Source organism: Vipera berus (assembly GCF_964194415.1).
Source record: "Vipera berus genome assembly, chromosome: 5".
NCBI lineage: Eukaryota > Metazoa > Chordata > Lepidosauria > Squamata > Viperidae > Vipera > Vipera berus.
In genome coordinates this window covers 43,219,377-43,240,409 of record NC_138207.1, presented here as the reverse complement: position 1 = coordinate 43,240,409, position 21,033 = coordinate 43,219,377, and the positions used below count along the sequence as shown (strand labels likewise).

The window sequence follows — 21,033 nt, the reverse complement described above, 5'->3', positions numbered from 1 at the left end:
AAATAATCTGTGGAGCAAATTCTAGGGACTAAAAGAGTGTTGACTGATAAATAAAACTGCAATCCCAAGAGGAGACAAAATAGTTATTTCCAACTCTTCTTAGTTTCTATGTTCTCTGTGGGACTCCATTTATTTAATTACCATATTAAATTTCTGGTTTATTGCAGAAAAATGTGCAAGATATTTAGAGCAATGATGTTACATCGTGAGAACCAGTCTGATGTGATGAAGGCTTCAAGCTAGAAACTGGGAGAACATGGGTTCTGGTCCTGCCTTGGACCCAAAATCACCTGGATAATTTTAGGCCAATTGCTCTCACCCAGTTTTAGGAAGGAGGAAGCAGCAAAATACTTCCAAAAAGCTTGGCCCAGAAAACTGTAGGGATTAGTCCAGGCAGCTGTCAGAAGTTCAGGCTGACTTGAAGGCACACCAACGTTACAAACTAATTCTAATTTGGAGGTTCTAAAACTCACCTAACAAGCTGGGATCTGCACGAACCATTTTTTGTTTCTTCTTCTTTTTGCCACTCTGCACTGCTTCAAAACTGGACTGTTGATTGTTGCTTTGATTAGTTTGAAAGACTGTATGCAAAGAACTATGGTTCATCCCCCATACGGAGTCCTGGAAATAAAGGACATATTTTAAGATAAAATTAAGCTTTGTATACTTGCCTAAGAACCATTCTCCCTATTGTAGGAATGTATCAGAACACATTTCCATATACTATCAGTTATCTGATAGACATTTTCCATATGATCATGGTTTATTCCATTTACTTTTTATCTACAGTTTTAAGAAAAACATTATTAATAGTTTCTATATTAACACATCCATACTCAAACATGCTTTCCTTTTTAAGAACAATTCCACATCTATCTGCCCAAGCAATATCTATTTCTGATGGAAATATTCCCCTAAAACAGAAATATCAACCTGCTGCTGCCGTTGTTGGTTGGCTTTTTGTTTGGCACGGCGCTCAAGAAACTGCTTGGCAAATTCCTTGGCTTCAGGGGTGTCCCCAAGATAAGCTCTGATGTAATCATGAACCTCATAAGGAGATTCCACTTCTTTCAGGAAAGAAACAAATGTAGGAACTAGAATAAGAAGGGAGATTCAGTTGTGAGAAATCTGTAAAGAATGTTAAGTAATGCAATGCAATGGACAAGAGCTTTCCAGTATCAACTGTCTGATACATTTCTTTAAAAGCTTTATGTAAAACAAAATTATTTCTGCTTGAAGAAAAATAAAAAACAAAAACCATTTCCTATCGTCACAGTTATCTAATAAAGAATTTACTTGTTAATAAAAACAGCAAAAAGGCTACTCCTATTTTTCAGCAACACTACGGTTCCAAAATATAAGTGGCATTATGCAGCACAATTTATATATCCACTCCTCAAGAATACTGGGCAATGAGTATTAGATCATCTATAATTTTCTCATTTTAATTTATACCACAAAACAGTATCATGGATTTGGAATGCAACTATGATACAATTTCTTGTAACATGTGGTAACATGCGTGGTATATATTGTAAGATGCTTGTACCTTTTACTACTGCTTACCATCCAAGTTGTTAGCTGTGTTGAGTGCATGAAGCATTTGTTCACACCACTGAGTGAATCCATCCTGAGGTTTATTAACTCCCTGAAACAATTTCAATAACTTTTCTTCTTCTTCTACCTTCTTATTATGCCTGCTTGTAACACCTATAGATTTACTGGGACAAAGAAAAACACTATCACTGCACAGTATGAGGAAGAGATGTAGACTGCCAGGAATAGTATAGGAAGCATGCAAGTCTAGAAACCAGCAAACTCCAGCAAACTATCAATTATATAAAAAAGTCATGTGGGTGTACAATGAAGTATAATCTTAACAGATGCAGCAAGCTGGACTTACTATCTATCCATTTGCTCCTAGTCATACTTACTTGACTCCATACTGGGCTAGACTATCCTTCCCCTTGCCTGTTCAATGACTACCTTCCATTTTTCCATCCTGAAAGATGTGTGTCACTTAGAGATAGCCACGGCAGAAGTCTTGCCCTGTGTGCATCATTCTGGGTATTTCTGGACGTAACATATGTGCTAGAGTAGGTTGTAAGCCACCCAAAGTTCAGTATTAAGATGGGCGGCTATACAAATGTTTTAAAAAGACAGACAGACAGACACAGTGCCATGCTAGAAACCAGGAAAATGTGAATTCTAATCCCATCTTAATCATGAAGGCCACGAGGAAGGCTTTGGGCCAGTACTCTCTCTTAGCCCAACTCACCTGGCAGGATTGGTTATTGTGGGGAAAATAGGAAGACGAAGGAGTATAAGGGATGTTCGCTACCTTGAGGTAGTTATAAAAATAATGAAGGTAGAATAACAAAACTTTTTTTGCTTTTAAGCGAGATTTAGCTTCTGTAAATGCATATATCTCTCTAGGCTGTTCTTAAGACAAAGCTGTATAGCCCACTGCATGTAATGGCCTTTTACCCTGCCTAATATTTTTACCAGTTATTTGTACCAGCTAATCTAAAATATAATGAAATAAGCAATCCTGGTTGTGCTGCGGTTTGATAGAAAACGTTCGTCCACTGAACAATTTATAAGAAATGCAGCAAGCTTTGGCATTATCTAATAGAAGAAAGAAAAATTCAACCACACAGATTCTTACCCGATGCTAGCATTGTTCTTGTTTTTATTAGTTGCATTACGAGGACCCACTTCTTTGATTGCATCATCCCAGAATCCCATGTTTGAATTTTTTGTATCGGCATTACTCCAAATACTACTGACAAGATCTGATGCCCATTGGCTGCTAGGATTTGTGCTTAGAGAACCCCATACTGAATTGCCAATGCTGGTATGCCGATTTGAAGGTTGCTGGGGAACAAAAAGCATGAAGTATTTAAATTTACCTTGAGGTAAATGAGAAATTATAAACATTAAAATTTAGGAGCTACTCACTGTACTGCTGCGGGGTCTGCTCTGTGGTTGTTGTTGCTGCTGCTGCTGCTGCTGCTGCTGCTGGTGTTGCTGCTTCTGCATCTGCCTTGCTTCTTCCTGCTGTATCTCCAAGAGAGATTTTGTAGTGCCGGCAGACTTGGCAACATTTCCCCAACCAGACAGCTTCTGTTGCTGCTGCTGCTGCTGCTGCTGGAGAGCTTTCATTAGTTCACGCTGTTGACGCCTTTGCTAGAAGAGAGAAAATGCAAACCTTGATTGCAAAACATCACAGGAGTGCCCTCTAGTAGCCACCACTCATTTTTGCAAACGACAGTGGATTTTTCAGAAGCACAAAAGAGAAGGTAGAATCATGTAATTAATGTCTTTCCCAATGCACATCCCAGACTTAAGGAAACAAATTCCAGATTTCTCTCTCAGCAGGTATCCAAAACTATTGTTCTTAAAACAGGTATGTCAAACTCAAGGCCCACGATTTGGTTAGATCTGGCCTGCAGGGTCACTCTGGAAACAGCGAGGGGCCAGCCCCCCCGTCTCAGCCCTGGCCCATCCCACCCTAGCCAGGTGCCCCCCATTGGCGCACACACAGGAGCCAGAGAATGCACAGGGGCTGGCGGTGCCCAGCAGGAGCTGCAGTTTGTTTGCCTCACCTTGCCCCCCCCCCCGGCCTTGCCTTGTCAAGCCCGGCCTCTCCTCGTCATGCCCAGCCTTGCCTTGCCATATCTGGCCTTGCCTCTCCTCCCTCAGCCTCTCCTCTCATCATGCACAGCCTCACCTTGCCCAGCCTCCTCACCCAGCCCCACCGTGCCCATCCTCTCCTCTCCTTGCTTGGCTTCTCACCTCGCCACGCCCGCCCTCTCTTTGCCATGCCCAGCCTTGCCTCACCCAGCCTCTCCATGTCTGGCCTCAGGCGCCCAGCCTCACCTCATCCCGTGGCAGCACTAGCAGCAGCCAGGCGCCCCCTCGGGGAAGTGGGGCTAGGCTGGGCTGCAGGGTCCTGGTATTCCAGGAGCTCGAGGGCCAGGCTGGGCACTTGGCCTCCGCTGTCCAGGGCTCCAGGCCACCCAGGGGACCGTTATTGCTAACTTGGTGCCTGGATCCTCCTCCGGGCAGGTCTGAGCCCAGACTCCTCTCTGCTCGGGCCATGGTATTCCTCCTTCTCCATGGGTGACTCATGCCACCCCACACTCCTGTCTCCCTGTCCACGGTGAGTGCTGCATTACCCTCTCTGGCCTTGCCAGACAGTAGAGACGGCAACCTGGAGCCGGCCCCCGCTGATGCTCGACTTGTGTCCCTCCATGCTCCCGTCTGCCCATCTTTTGTCCCACAGGCCAGGTCCTGTCTCCCAAGCAGCGAGCCAGGCACCACCCCTTTTGGCCTCTCGTCTGGGGGACGGCAAGGCTCCTATGGTGGATGAGGCTTTGGCACTTGCCTTGGTCTCACATTCCTCCACCGGAGAACTCTGGATCACCCCCTCCCAGCCTTGTCTGCCCCGCCCCCCAGGCCCCCTGGGCATGAGCTATTAACCGGCCACACCCACCCGGCCCTTTGAGGGCAACCATAATGTTGATTTGGCCCTCAATGAAATTGAGTTTGACACCCCTGCTATAACATTTACCTCTTCTCGAAGTTGTTTTTCTCTCTCTTCTTCAAGCTTTTGGATTTCTGCTAATGATAATGTTGCCTGTGATTGACAAGCTCTTGAACTAGATTGCTGACCCCATGTTGAAGAAGAAGGGAGCTAGGAGCAAATATACACAGAAGATGCCAGTTAGATTCTCCAAATGGAGACAAGAAATACATCAAAAATGCGATAAGAAACAAGACTACAGGAACTAGCTTAAGTACAATTTGATTATTGCTCTATTATACTGTAGAATTGCAATCCTTTTCTGTATAATACCCAAGATTGTACCTCAATATAAATTTCATATTACCAAAAAAAGAGAAAGTTTCTACAGTAGTAAAGTTCAGATTAAAGGTTGAGACAGAGAGCTGTGAAAAATAAATGTATTTTATTGAGCTTAAGTATCCCATGTAAAAGAAGGGAAACGGCTAAAACAGCTGAAGAACCAGTAATTCAGAAGGGGAAACTCCAAAAGATGCATTAACAAAAGTAAGATCATATAAGTATTCATGAGACAGAGCCTTTGGACAATGTTTTTATCTAGAATGATTAAATGTGAAGTGTCATATGGGACAGCCTGGAAAGAGAGGGAGGAGGAGGAGGAGGAGGAGGAGGAGGAAAAAGTAAAGTATAATGCATAAAAATACAATATTGCTTATTATACACAAATAACGTATGCCCAGTTGTTGAGTGATTAGTCAAAGTTACAGTGTGTTGAATGAAGGGAATTACAAATTGTCCACAAGTTTACATCTGTTGCAGTGTCTCACAGTCACATGATCAAGATTAAGGCACTTAGCAGCCTACACACACTTACAACCACAGGGTTGCTTCAACTCCCCCAACTTACCTATCTGTCCCCCGCATTTATATCCTTTTGACCCCCTACACTCCGTGGTCCCTGCCCTGACTCTTCTCAAAGCATCTGCTGGCTGCAGGAGATTTTCTTCCCCAGGTTGCGCACAGTGGTTACCTGATGAGACCTAGGAAGGGGCAGGAGGGATGCACCTCATCAGCTGCAGGACCAGACATCGAAGGTCAGCTGGGGTGGCACGGGCCTTGGAGTACAGGGTGGCAAAGACAAATACGGCTGGGACCGGGGCACTTCCTGGGAAGCTGAGACTTTGTGTGTGTTGTTGCTGGAACTTCCTGGGGTGAGACAGTTTTGCGCTACAGTGCTGAGCAGGGGCAGCTGAGGCTTCCAGGTGCAAGACAGGATGCAGAGCAGCCAAAAGGGCAGAGATGAGGGGAGGGAAATAAGTAGTTGGAGGGAGTTGAAGGGGAAGCACAGAAGAACTGAGGCTTGTGGCTGGGAGGGATCTAAACCTGGAATGGTTTGGATTGGGTTGGGTCCTTACCTAACAACCATTGGAATTTGCTTAACAGCAGCAATGGGGAGTGCCAGGATTGCTGTCGTTAAGTGATGCAGTCAGATGACATTGCATGTTCTGATTGCATTGCTTAGCAATGGAAATTCTGGACCCAACTGTGGTCATAAGTCACTGAATACCTGTATTTGTTTTGCTGGAGTTGTAGATTTCTTCAAAGATCAAGAGTAGTATAGATTCAGAAAAGAATTACCATCTGTCTTTAAAATAATTACATTCTGTAAGTTTGCATCTTTAGCGTGAACTATTCAGTTTCAGCTTCTTGTAGAAAAAGGCTATGGTGGTATTAAAACCCACTGTTGTGACTACTAGAAATATTGTACAAGTAGTCTGACCCAAATCGGGGCCAGAATGTCCATTGCTAAGTGAAGTGGTTGTTAGGTGAAATGTGTGACCACCCTGCTGAGCAATAGGAGTTCCAGCTATTCCTGGTTGTGGTCATTAGGCAAGGACCATGCTGTTGTTAGACAAGGAAACTCACATTTCTCTCACCAGTGCTACCCTGCTGCCTTCTCCTCATCCAGGCCTGGTGAGCTTCTTTCAGCAGACGAGGTTCTGCTGTCCTGCCAAACTTGCCTCTGATTCAGTTCCCCCCCCCCCATCTGCCTATCTCCCATGCATCTCAAACATTTTAGTTTCTCTCACTCCACCTCCCACCTGCACTGGGCCTTCTGTGTCTTCTTCCTCCTCCTGCTACCGCAGGAGGCTTTGCTAAAGGCCAGCAGCTGCCTCAGCTGACAGTGTCTTGTGAACAGGAGGAGGTCAGCTGGGGATGATGGCCGAGTGCAGGGCGCCAGGCACAGAAAAGGGTCAGCTGGGTGTGCTTTGTCAGTAGCAGGAGGAAGAAGATGGCAAAGGTTAGCTGGAGCAGCAGAGGGCAGGGCAACAGGAACGGCAGAATGCAGAGTAGCCAGAAGGGCAGAGAAGAGGGGAGAGGTAAACGGATGGGGGGGAGATGAAGCACACTCTGTGGTTGTAAATGCAGGTGAGCTGCCAAATGTCTGAATTTGGATCAAATGACGGTAGGGGAGCTGCCATAGCTACAACTTCAAAAAGTGCCGCTGTAACTAAGGTCACTGAAGGAATGGTCATTAAACGAGGACTACCTGTACATTTTCCTCTCAAAGTTCTAGATTTAGAACTAACACATGCCACTTGGCAAGTTTAAAAGTTTTTGTTTAGAGAGCAAAGAAATAATGCTTATCGGCTTCCTTGGGGGCCCAAAAGAGGGCTTATTCTTTGTCTGTCTGAAACACACAACAGCAAACAGGCTGCTGGTTGAAATAAGAGGTATACATATTGTGATCTAAAGGTGAAAACCGCAACAATTGTGAAGATTTTGCAGAACTAACAGGATGAACCTCTAGTCTCGTTATGAGCCTAATTCCATATTCGTTTGTTAACAGGTCATTATTCACTTGAACACAATACAAAAGTTACACTGGAGAATATTGGTACCTTCATCTGTGCGAGTTGCTGCTGCTGCTGCTGCTGCTGCAATCGCCGCAAAGCTTCCTGCTGCTGCTGCCTCAGCCTCATAATTTCCTTCTGGCGTTGGAGTTCCAGCTCCTTCCGCTTCCGTTCTTCCTCTTCTTGCCGCTGCTGAGCTGCTTCTTCTTCCATGCGCAGTCGGTTTTCTTCTACCTGACGCTTGGCTTCTTCTTCACGTGCCCACTTGGCAGCCTCCTCTTCCTTTCCAGTTCAGAAAAAAAGCAAATCTTCTAAAATTCTAGAATACTTTCAAAAGTATTTCAAATTATACAGATATGTAGGTATTCTCTGCTTCAAATAGTGCAACTTGCTCCAAAACGTAACTATTGGTCAGAATAGAACTAATTTCAAATAATTCAACTAAGTAGTCCTTAATTAATTACATGACTCATCTGTCTACCCCCCAACTAACTCTGGGCGACTTGAATGCAAAAACAGACACAACTTCTAAAAAAAAAACCAGATAAAGAAAAAGTAAACATGGCAGTACGTGTAAGAGGGAGAGAAGAAACCCACCCAAACTGAACAAACACAGCACAAAGAAAGAGGAATATACCCTGACATCCCAGTTTTGGGAGAACAGGTTTTCAAAGTTCATTTAAAAATTTGTCCAGTTTGGGAAGGGGGGGGGGGGTGTCATCATTTATCCATTTGAATTGCTAAAAACCTTGTGTTTAATCAACAACGACCTCTTTTCTGTTTCATCTACGATGGCCTATTAAAAATACAATCATCACCGGGGAGGAAATATGCAAGTATCTTGTTTTCATGAAGGCAGCAGAGATTATCCAGTCTATTCGTTCTGAACAGATCAGCATCCTTCTTTTCACCTGTTTGCGAAGCAGCTCTTCTCGCTGCCGTCTTTCCTCTTCTTCTCTTCTCCTTTCTTCCAACCTTCTAAGTGCTTCTTCCTGTTGTTGCCTTTCCTCTTCCTCTCGCTGCCTCCTTAGTGCAATTTCTTGTTCCCGTTGCCGCCTGAGAGCTTCCTCCTTAAAACAAAAAGAAAAGTTTTCAAGCAACACGAAGAGGCTGAATGTTGTAAAATTACTATTCAGAAATTATTTTTCTTGTAAATTCGGAAATTTAATACATAACTGTGGCGCTACCTGCCCACCCAGATGCCCCACTCCCTAGAATGTGGCGCAGATTCTGCTGGTTGTTGAAACGTTTCGACAAGAAAGGCCCTTGGCTCCTTCAGAAGGAAGCACTAAGGATGGAGGAAGTGATGAGTAGAAGTACAGTGGGTTTCCTTTGATCATTGCTATTCATTTCATTCAAGCTTTTTTTAAAAAAAATTAAGCAAGCAAATTTTATCGGCATCAACTGAAATCTCTGTCTGCCTTTTGGAAAGAGAAAACCTTGTAACTATTAAGTAATTACTATATGCAGAGTACAAATAAATAAACTATAAGATTTTTTTTCAGGAGATATGTTATAGTTTTAAAAATACAAACAGAGGATAACTGGAATGTTGGTTAACTTATTGCTTTTCAATATTTGGATTTTTTTCCATTTAATACGTAATTCTCTTATTCTGAGACTATAGCAATAGCATTTAGACTTACATACTGCCCCCTGGTGCTTTACAGCACTCTCTCTGAACGGTTTACAATGTCAGTCAGAATTCTTTGCATATTGCCCCCAACAATCTGGGACCTCATTTTACCAACCTCAGAAGGATGGAAGGTGGAGTCGACCTTGACTCCTGTCAGGATCAAATTCCAGGCTGTGGGCAGAGTTTTCCTGCAATATTGCACCACTCAATCACTGCACCACTATGAAACACTGTTTTTATTTATTTATTTGATTTCTATAGCCATCCATCTCAACAAGTGATCCCGAATTATTTATGGCATAGCCATAAAATAATGAAAACAATATAAATAAATATATGTGGTCGCTGAGTAAAGTAACCATCTTAAATGTATGGATTTTAATATGGTCAAGAAACAGGGTCCTTAACACACGTCGGGCTCCAAGCCAGGGCACATAATTAGGTGGTTTCGGCCTTATGAAAAACCAGATTCGGGGTCATCCTAATTCTGAAAATAGAATATTCCAGAGGGCAGGGGCTATAGCAGAGAAAGCACACCTGCTGGTCCCTAAGAGCAAATCCTGCCTACTGCCTCAAAAATTACTTAGATAAATCTACAAAATCATGCTTCAGGCACTTCAATCAGTCTTGCTCGGTCAGGTTCAATTCTGAGTGGATCTGAACATTTTTATCTGACAGATAGTTACAATATTCTTCAGAGTGGCCCTGAAGTTGTTCCTATGGCTTTACTGATATAACGTAGAAAGGTGTAAGAATAAAATTAAATTCTACAATGTTTCTTTCTTACACATATGCACAATACTGGAAAAATGGCTTATTTTTTAACATGACAATATTTATTGATCACATTTGAGTTGTCACCTGTTTTCTCCGAGCTAACTCCTCTTCTTCTCTTCTTTTTCTTTCTTCCTCCTGTCTCCTAATTAGTTCCTCCTGTTGCCTCCGAAGTTCCTCCTGTCTCTTACGTTCTTCTTCTTCTCTTTTGGCCCTTAATTCAACTTCCCTCCGTTCCTGCTCTAGCTAAAATTTAAGAGCAATACTGGAAATATGACAATAGAATTATCTCTATAAATACTGTAATTGCATGATTATTGCTAGTATATGTTTTTGGCTTAGCATCTTTCTCTACAAGTACAGTAGTGAATGTCTTCCCAGTATCTTGTCTTTATAATATGCTAAAACAATATTTGCTCAAGAATTAACTATTCTTTATTTAATGTCCAGATAAGAAAATGGATCATCGAATAAACTAACCCAATGTTCGTACTCAAGGCACAAGTGACCAGGTTCAAATTATCCTACTTTGGACACATAATGTGAAGACCTAGCTCCCTGTGAAGGCTCTTACTCTGGGAAAGGTGGAAACAAATCAACCATTTGTTAAAAGTAGCACTAATTATGCAAATGGCATCTGCCACATCACAGTAAACTGCTATAAAAAGATAAATTAGAGGTTGAAGTAAAAACAAATGCATGCCATATAGTAAAATATACACTGTTCCTTACCTTTGCAACTTTGGCCTTTTCAAGCTGCTGTAACTGTTCTAAAGCTGGTCCCTGAGCTGCAGTATCAATTGGGAGATCCCAGACACTATTTCCTTCCCAGACTTCAAAGCAAACAGAGAAAAAAATACAGACTGTAGATATGTAATGTATATAAATCAAGTATATAAAAATAGCAAACATTTAAATTAGGAATAAGGCTAAGTTATTAGTAACATATTCTCTAATCAATTACTTGAATTTTTAAAGTAATTGCAATACATAATTCTGGCAAATTCTTATATTGGAAACCTAAGTTCCTAAGGATTGGATTCCTAAGTGGTCTAAAGATATGGGACACAAAATCCAGCTAGATTTCTCAAGGAAGAAATGCAGAAAGGGGTTATTGTTGAGCAGAACGCTGAGACAATGGTAGAAATCAATCGGTGACAATAAAAATGCAGAAGAAATCAAATGGAAATAAATATTTAGAAAGCTGCTAAGCTTGTAAGCCGCCCTGAGTCTTCGGAGGAGGGCGGGATATAAATGGAATAAAAATAAAAATAAAAATAAAATTAAAGCCAATAAGCTGAATAATATATTCAGTAATATTCATTTCCTTACTTTAAACTATTTAAGGTCCTATTTATATAAGTCTGAGATATCAGTATGTTAACTAGTTAACTTCTAAGAACACAGAATACCTCAGTAACAATTATAGTTTGTTATTTCCAAACCCCACAAATCATTGTTTCATAACTGCTTAAAATTAGGGTTGAAGATCTTGGCTTGCTGAAGAATTTCAAACCACAGCTTTGGAATTTATGTTACTTGCAATTTCACTATACCTTTGGTTTAGTAACTTTAATATTATATCTAAATGCAGCCAATATAAACATTCAGAAACAGTTTCCTACCAGTAGTTTGTGGAGCAGTTGACTGAAGTTCCCAAATTGAACTAGTGTCTGACATTGACCTTGTTACAGGTGGCACCATGTTCTGTTCAACTTTTCTATAACATAAAGACTGAGAATAAACATCCTCTCTCAAGACATAGGTTATCTTGTTTTAATACATTTCTGTTTTCTTTCCTTCCAAAAAGCCAGTTTTAAAGTAGTATTGTACTTCTCTATATTTTCCAGGGTTGAGCAAAATCTAGAAGTTTCATAAAAACTTTGAATACTATCGCTGGAAATTAAGTATAAAGTCTGCATTATTGAAAATAAATATACTGCAGGAAGATACGAATTAATAAATATAATGATATAAATGGTCCTCTCTAATCCTAGATTTCTAGTACAGGTAGTCCTCAACTTATGACCAGCCGCTTAGTGAAAGTCAAACAAACACTGAAAATGGGACTTACAACAGTTTTCACAGTCATGTGACTACAATTTCTGATGTTTTGTTAGAAACCAGGGCTTACTTCGGGTTTCCAGCAAAAGCTGCCCCACAGCGAACAATGAGTTTGCTTAAGGACCATCACAAAAAAGTTTGTAAAATAGTTTCAGTCACATGGTGACCTGCTTTATAATCGTCATAGCTGCAATTGCAAGTTCAATTACAGGGATAACTCGAGGACTCCCTGTAAATTTTTTTACCCCCATTCCATTTGAGGAAGCTGAAGAATCTTGAAAGTACATGTTACCCAGCTATTTGGCTCTGCAGAGGCTTCAGTAGAAGGAAGACATGATTATCAGCTCACATGCTGATCCACAGCCTTCTGAACACCAGAATATAAACTCCTGAGAGAAAAGGAATCCCAGAAAATTGCACCCATCCCATTCAGTTGACAAAATTCTCTGAGCATTCCTTCAATAATATGATACATTGGTAATGTACAAAGTAAATAATATAATGCATGAATGCAACATAGTTGCATGCAAATAAAAAGATGTATTTGTCAGAGAAAACACATCAGTGACCTTGGACCCTGCATATTTACCTCATTTTAAGTGCCTGGAATTGTTGCAAAAGGAGAGTCAGCTGCTGCTGTTGCTGAGATGAGACAGCTGCTTTTTGCTGTTGTGCCATCACTTGTGCATACTGTTGTCTTCAAAAGGAAATGCAAAATAGTCATTCTTAGAAAAAAAATTATTTTAAACACCTTCATTAATACAGTACATGCACATATAACACATGCATATGTAATCTGATTCTGGAAACACAATGGTCTGACTGCATTTATACAGAAGCTACAGAAGCTAGCATCTCTACATCTCCTGAACTGCAGTTTCCATATTTTTGACCAATTTTCCAACAATGCCAAATCATTTGTGTTATGAATTACCTCCAGGAACATCAAATCTATTACACACTTTTGAGTCATCAGCAAAAAAGCACAGACTTTCAATAGACCTACTGTAACAAAAATTGCTGGTACTGGAGATGCTGCATTTGATACATGGCCGTAAATTCCTGTTGTCTAGTCAGACGTTCTTGGTCCAACTCACCCTGTGGGTGTAAACAAATCAGTTACCAAACTTGGGAGGAAACTGTACCACTTGTTTGATCATAAGGTAGTCCTCACTTAATGACCATTTGCTTAGTGACCATTCCAAGGTGCACCAATTCTGAATGGATAGTATTTCTGACTGGTCCCTAAAATTATGGCCTTTGCAGTACCTGGTCTGCAGGGGCACTTCCAATTCTCTTCTCCCATTTATCTCTTCCCATCTCTGCCCTTTTAGGCTCCCTGCACAGTGGCAATTCTTGGTTGCAGCAACACTGACACTGAAGTAGAGACCTGGGGTCTTCAGTGATCTCAGCAAGTCACCACTGATCTATTTCAGCACCACTGCCACCACAACACTGGTGCCTCCAACTCCACACCATGGCCAGCCAGCCCAGCTCCACAATGTAAAGCCCCAGCTGCTTCTGCTGCCTTTCTGACTCTCCTACTGCTGATGAGGTGTGCCTAGCCTGGACCTTTGCAAAACAGCTGCCAATCACGCCAGGCTTCTTTCCCCAAGGCCATTTACACTATTATTGCAATGCTTCAGACAGCCTTTAGAAAGTTTCTGAGGCCATCAGAAGCATTGTGAGAAAGCTGCCTCTGCTGTTCTCGCAATGCTTCAGAAAGCCTTCAGAAAGCTTCTGAAACATCACAAGAATGGTGCAAATGGCCTTGAGAAGAAGGCCTGGCGCAGTCAGCAGCTGCCTTGTATAGGACCAGACCAGACCCACCATCAATAGGAGAAACATGGACAAGGTCAGTGAGAGTGGCACAGCAGCAGGATGGCTGGGACACTGTGCTGTGTGCTTGTAGTGGCTGCCATGGCATTGAGATGGTTCTCCTCAGCAGGGACAGGGGAGCTGATGCTGATGTAGAGGCCCACCGGTTGGCCGGTTAAGACTGCTGAAGGATCTGGGCCTCTATTTGAACCACAGCACCACTGTTCATGGCAGCCGAAAAGGCAAAGAGTAGGGTGGGGAAGAGATAGAAGATGAGAAGAGTTCAAGAGGAGGCAGAAGCGGTGGTCCCTTGCCTTACAGGCAATTGGACTGGGGTGGGTCCTTGCCTGGCCAATGATGGGATTTGGTTAATGATTGCAACAGAGACTCCTAGGACTGCCGTCGCTAACTGATGCATCACATGATGTCATGCTTTATGGCTGCATTGCTTAGCAATAGAAATTCTGATCTCAGTTACAGTTGTAACCTGAGAACTAGCCATATTAAGTATTTCATGGAGAAGGCAGGCTCAGCTTTAGTTTATTTTCTCAGTATACATGTATTACATATAAATGGTATAGACATTCACAAATAAACAAAACAACAGTTCTATAATGGCCACTAAAATTCTGCAAGTGCTGAATTGTTAACTGTATACATTAGGCAATTTAAATAAACATGCTATTATCTCTGATTTAGATTGATGCAATGCTCTTTAATTGGACTTAATCTTGAACAGCATTCTCTAAAATCTGGTGGCCAGGTTGTTCACTAATTCACACTTCACGGAAATATAACACTTTTTCTTATCAAGAGTTGCTAATTTGTTTTTGGGCACAAGCCACATTGCTCAAATATTTGCTCATTTTAAAAGATCTGCATCAGAGGGACTTTTTGAACATATAAAGTAAGGTTACACTGGCAGGAATAAAAGAAAGATATTTTCTGTTGTGGCACAATTGTTGAACTTTCCCATAATAGCATGGATCTACTTTATTTTTCAAACCAATTGTTAAGGCAGTTCTATGCTATTATAAGATGTACTGGATTGTTTGTTAAACATTTCTCTTTTTACAAACATTGTTAGAACAAAGTTTTAAATATAAGTTTCCTCAGAAGTGCTTTTTGAACCCATAGCCAATTCAGCAATACTTTTGTAAAACTAGGAATATAAAATAAATATAAAATTAGTTTTTTCAATGAAAAGTAGAAGAAAATCCAAATTATACCATAGTATTGCCAAGAAAATTACACTGATATATTCACATAGTCACTAGGAATGATCAGGTAAAGTGACGTATCATGTCTCCCCGAAAATAAGACCCAGACTTATTTTATTTTATTGCCTCAAAAAGAGGCACTAGGTCTTATTTTCAGAGAATGTCTTACCTTAGGACCGCAGCAGCCAGGCCTCCCATGCCCCGACACCTGTCGCACCACTGCTTGATTTCTTCAGTGGCCACTTGCTGCCACTTGTGGCCAGATGCCACCGGTCATGGTAGGACACCACTTGGTGCTTCGGGCCGTTTGCAGGAGGCCACATGGTGCTTCAGGCTGTTGCCACTAGTTGTGGAAAGACGCTGCATGGTGCTTCGGGCCATTTGTAGGAGGTGGAATGGTGTTTCAGTGGCAATGGCCTGAAGCGCCACATGGTGTCCTGCCGCAACCAGTGGTAACAGCCCAAAGCACCACATGGCATCTTGCTGTGACCGGTGGCAGTGGCCTGAAGCACCATGTGGCCTCATGAAAACAGCGTGAAGCATTGTGCAGAGCCTTGCCACGATCGGCAGCAACAGCCCGAAGCTCTGTGCAGCGTCCTGCCACTAGCAGTGGCAATGGCAATGGCCTGAAGCACCAAGCGGTCTCCTGCAAATGGCCGAAAGCACCATACGGCCTCCTGCTGAGGAGTGACAAAGGCACGACGAGCCACACAGCGCAACAAATGTTGGGGCGTAGGAGGCCTATTTGCGGCAGTCCTACCAGTAAGGTAAGTGGGTGCAGGGTGCATGGGGCAGCTCCACCTCACTACCCCCACCCTAGCTTGATTTTTAGGCGTGCATCTCACCCCAAAACTAGGGCTTATTTTCAGGGTAGGGCTTGTATTAGGCCCACACACCCCAAAATCAAGCTAGGGCTTATCTTCTGGGTAGGTCGGGGAAACATGGTAATCTGAGCCCAGATAGGCTGCATTTGCCAAAATTATCCATATATCCTTTCCTCCCCTTGATGAGGGCCATTATAGCTCATAAAGCTAGAAACACTGTAGAAAGTTCTATGACCTAAGTGTTCAATTTCCGCACAGGGATCTGAATCACGTAAGATCTAATAACCAACTTTAATGATTGTGTGTACCTCATGAGTTCCCATAAGGATAAAATCAGTCATATGTTGCCTCATGTTTTTCAGGTAATGTATAAATCCGTAAGAACTCTCCGGTATGGAATCAATCTCTAGTATGAGGGCTTGCTATAACAGATCTATCATTCCAGTTTGAGAGTGCAAATAAGAATGGTATATATCATTCATGGATATGCAAGGTAAAGTAATAGCTGAAGCAATTTTACTTAAAACTTATTGAATAACAGTTTTGAAAATCAGTGAAAAGGAAAGATGACTCTACCTTAATAGTAAATACTATGCATACAACTATCTTGCTCCATGTGAAGTAAGTGCCTCTTTCTTAAAAATAAACTTGGAAACTTTAGTCTGCCTAAAGTTCACTACAGTTCAAAAGCATATAAATAAATTCCTATAATCGGCCTTTCTTGACTAATTGTTTTAATTCAGTTTATGAATTTACCATATGCAGAGGTGATGCTGGCCCTGGCGTGAAAGGGACCCTGCCCCATATTTTCATGATGTCTCCAAGGGGCTGGAAACTGTCATCACATGCTCTTTTCACCAATAATGACATTGTGAAATATCCAGCTTGGAACCACTCTGTCATCTCCTGATTACTGAATGGACCTGCAAAATTACCCACCAACATATATACAAAGTTGAAATCCACAGAAATAAGGGAGAAAACATACGGTCAATGTTGTATGAATAATTACAGATCCATGGAAGTTTGTTAGAGATCATTCTTAATATTTTACCTATTTATTTATCGAGTGCCTGAGTCAGTTTTGATTCCGGATGACTGCCTTGACTACAAGTAACCCTTGACTTACAAACAGTTACTTAGTGACCATTCAAAGTCCTGACAGATCTACCTGGGTTCAAAGTTTTGATGGTCATACATTCCATGGCCATGTGACTGCACTTCAGTCATTTATGTGATTACATTTTATCAGTTTTGCCAAAAACCGGCATTTACTTCGTTTTCAGCAAAACTATGCTCTTAGCGAACTATTAGTTCACATAACTGTAGTGTTTGCTTAACAACCACAGTGAAAGTTGTGAACCAGATTATCAAAATGCACGACTAATCCAATGTCATCTGCTAAGCAGTATTGACTGGAGTTTTGAATCAGATTCTCCACAGGCCTGTTCTGACATTTTAATCACTACAACTACATTGGCTTTCAGAAATTTGCTAGACATGCCACATTTACTGACATGTTTAATAGTTATAGCCGATAATCTTCCCAATGGAAACTCTGTCTATCTGTCTGTTCATCCATCCATTCATCCTGTATGTGATTTCTCTTGTTTCAAATTAAATGAAACAAACAAAACACTTACCCTGAATTTCTCCTTGAGGATCTTTGTAGAACCATTTTTGCATGGACTCATGGTGTAATGGTACTAAAGTACCCTTTGCTCTCTGCTCTTGAAGTTTGGCTGCTAATCTTTCATCATCCAAGGCACTATCTTGCAAATATGCCACCATTTTTTCTGCTTGCTATAATTAAGAGAAGTTACATTAACTACTATGGAGAATACAATTGAAGGCAATTTATTGGTAAGCAATCACTGAAATATAGTGAAAATATGTTTGTAATTAATATGGTTAGAGGTAGAAAACAAAAAAGCTATTTCAAATCCTTAAGACTGGTCTTACATTGCACATAATTAAGTTAGAATGCTCAATGAAAATTGGACACATAATCAATGAAATCAACAAATGAGTCTCTACAATAAAAGGCAGTTTAAAAGAATGTTGTTTGTTGGTCAGGAATAACATAATACTGATTTAGAAGACAACAATAATTGTGCTTTAGAACCTGAATGTGAATTACTTACTAAATTAAATTTACTATAAATCACACATCAGTTGAAAGAACTTTTGAGATCTAACATCAAGAGGGATAAATACATGAATTCACATTTGGTCACACAAAGAATTCTCTTTACAACCAAGTAACTAGGTGGCCTTCAGGGTGGACTCTGTGAGTCCAAAATATGACTCAAGGTAAGCAAAGAATGGCCCATGAACCCTCATCCACCAAATATCAAAAATTTAGATGATATGCTGGATCAAGGAAAGGTGGGCTCACAGCTACTGAGAGAGAAGATTAAAGGAATGGTAGCCATTCTTTTGACATCAGTGTAGGCTATACTAAAGAAATTAGGGACTAGAAGTAATATTGTTGGGTAAACATAGACTATATCTGCAGTTTTTTTACTTAAAGGAATACCTTCCACTGGAGCATAGAATGAAGAAATCCTGGGAGGTATCCCTTTAAAAGTTCAAATACCAACGTGTATAAACCTGACAGTGAAGCGACCATGTTTCATATGATCTCCAAACAATCTCTGTTTAGCTACATAAAAAGTTCTTGTGAAAGACTTCCAAGAAAAAAGAGAGGACTCATCTATCTGAGGCATACGGGAATGGCCTATCAGTAGTGCTGGGGCTAGACAGAATGGCAAAATGCAAATCTACTATGTGGTATCATCTACTAATAAAGCAGAGGAAGATATAATACAGCATTATAGAATTATAAAACTAACAAATTATAGATCAATAAATGAAAACTGTTTATTCTAAAAGCAAGACACTTCCAGGAAGTAATTAAAATACTGATAATGAAGAATTGCTATAGGTCTAATGTCCCTTTTCTTTTTTGTCAGAGTGTTGAGAACACCTCATGAATAAAATAAATATGAAAGAATTACAAATCAACCAGAAACCTAATTACACAAATAGCAATTCTAAAGCAAAGGAATATTTTTGGCCTACCTTCTTTTCTGTTTCTGAGTAGTCTGTGGTCTAATTCTGCTTACGCTTACTATAATATTGCTAAACATGTCATTGTCACCATCAAAAGCTAGATTTCCAGTCTTCTTTGAACCTTAAGACTCTATTTTATGTAGCATAAATGTAGATGGTTTTTAAAGTCTATTTAAATGGCATCAATCACAACTATTATAAATATCAAAATCACAGTTCTCTCAACTTTTTGAGTTAGCAAAACCTCCCTTTTTCAATCTTTGCTACTTTCTTATACCACCTAAATTAATGAAAGTAGGATAATAGTTCAATACTTTCTCTATAAATATTTTAGTTCTATATCAAGTCTTCATTATATAATATTTAATTTTTGCTTTGCCTCTTTGAAATCCATGCTTGTTTTTATATGTTAAGTGCTGACATTTCATTATTTTTCTGTTAGAGGTCCTGGATTGGGTACAGGAGCTAGTTAGATGGGAAACAAGGCAATATTGTAGCCTTCCCATCTTCCCTGGTGCTGCATCACCTATAGGTTTCTGGGAAGAGTAGTTGAAAGGTGCATTGCACTGAAACAGCCACAACTTCCCCAAATTTTCATTGCCATGGGAATCACGGGACATGGCATTCTGTAAGTTAGCTCATTTGAGTTACTGTGGTTCAATAATAGTTGTCTTTACACCTTCCGATTTCACTCAACTGAATGTTACAGACATAAAAATTTTAGGTTTTTTGGATAGATGTAACTAAGGGAAGTACAAATTAACTTTAAAAATTAGTAATTTACAGATCTTTTTACCTGTTCTAAGTGTTTGAGACCCTCTTCATCATCAGGGTCAGTAAGAGCATTTCCCATACCAGGAGCAGCCATAACTGATGCTTGAACACACCTTAAGGCAGAATTTTGACTAGAATCTGAAGGAGGGATAGTGGAAACTGCTTCTGAAGGAATTTGTGGCGAAGACTGGACAATAGGAGGAGAGTCTAGAAGAGGTAAAACAACAGATACAAAATTATTTTCTGTAGTATTACATAATTCATCAGAAATTGCATTCCTTTTTCTATCGTCTTTACATCTGCTCCCCCCTTATACAATTTATTTTTAAAGAAAACAGAAAAAATAACTTTTGAGCTTCCTACACTTAACATACTCTAGGTAGCTTTTATGATACTGACTGAATAACATATTTATATCCTAATTTCAGAGTTAAAATCTATAAAATAAATATATTATACTACTGATAGGCCATAAGCAACCTGCAGGCTGAATCTAGCTCATAATTACTTACTATTTGTTTAGATGAGCCATGAAAACCTGGCTCTTCACCCAGGCCTTTGGTGATAGAGAGTGAGATGCCTTGCTTTATTGCACTTGCCATTTTTATTTTTATCTTTTATTGATTTTAATTTCAATCTAATTACAAGCTGTCTGGAACCACTGAGATTTGGATAGCATATATATTTCATATACCATGGTTGATTGTACAGCCAGGCAAATGTTCAGACTGGATTTAACATTTTTGTCCATCAGCAGATGCTTCCCAAGAACTTTGGTTAATTATTATTATTCCTAGATTCACCATCCACCTAAGTCCTTGTCTACAGCTGGCTTTGGGGGACAGGGCAATCTTCTTAAGGCATAAAGCTATCACCAAATACACTGTATTGATACACGTACAAAATATGCATTAAACAGCCCATTTTTTAAAGATTAATCTAGTCAGCATTTCAAAATTTGTAACTTTTTTGGAGTACATGTCACCTATAAAATATATTAAAAATCATGTTAAGTAGGAAGTTTTCAAAAAAAAGCCATCCAAAAAGTAAAGTGCTACTTTATATCAATATTTGAGTAAACTGTTAACACAGTTGGTAATCACTCAAAAGTGCCTAGACCATCTTTCTATTTCTTTCTGAACCATTTTTCAGATGTTCCCATTTCAATGATATTTAAATTTCTTGTATCTTCCACACTTATTTTGATTACCTTCTCTATTGGGCACTTTGGATGATGGAATATTCTCCACTTTGCTTTCTTCAAATTCTGATTTTTCTGTTTCTACTAAAATACAGTCTTCCTTTCTTTCAATCAGGCTTATTGGTAATGGCTCCTGTGACTGTGGTTTTGGTGAGGTACCTGATCTGGTAGAGAGTAAAGATTCTTTCCCTGTTTCTTCTGTTACTTCTAAAATGAGATGAATAAACCTATGTAAGTAATCTGACAGTTTGAAACAACAGATGA

At 40.4% G+C, this 21,033-nt stretch overlaps 1 protein-coding gene across 2 annotated transcripts in view; it reads right to left on the bottom strand.

Annotated features, from left to right (window-relative positions):
* GIGYF2 (GRB10 interacting GYF protein 2) overlaps positions 1-21,033 on the bottom strand; it is a 100,562-nt gene that overhangs the window by 1,475 nt on the left and 78,054 nt on the right. For both annotated transcript variants that reach the window (XM_081328391.1, XM_081328392.1), the window contains 17 exons: positions 20,779-20,976; positions 19,591-19,775; positions 17,363-17,522; positions 16,476-16,642; positions 12,864-12,955; positions 12,447-12,554; positions 11,419-11,513; positions 10,526-10,626; positions 9,881-10,039; positions 8,295-8,453; positions 7,432-7,665; positions 4,577-4,699; positions 2,962-3,189; positions 2,669-2,877; positions 1,567-1,721; positions 934-1,094; positions 474-621 (listed from right to left, as the gene is read on the bottom strand). In XM_081328391.1, the coding sequence (XP_081184517.1) occupies positions 474-621; positions 934-1,094; positions 1,567-1,721; positions 2,669-2,877; positions 2,962-3,189; positions 4,577-4,699; positions 7,432-7,665; positions 8,295-8,453; positions 9,881-10,039; positions 10,526-10,626; positions 11,419-11,513; positions 12,447-12,554; positions 12,864-12,955; positions 16,476-16,642; positions 17,363-17,522; positions 19,591-19,775; positions 20,779-20,976 (2,682 nt within the window). The remainder of the gene's footprint in view (positions 1-473; positions 622-933; positions 1,095-1,566; positions 1,722-2,668; positions 2,878-2,961; positions 3,190-4,576; positions 4,700-7,431; positions 7,666-8,294; positions 8,454-9,880; positions 10,040-10,525; positions 10,627-11,418; positions 11,514-12,446; positions 12,555-12,863; positions 12,956-16,475; positions 16,643-17,362; positions 17,523-19,590; positions 19,776-20,778; positions 20,977-21,033) is intronic.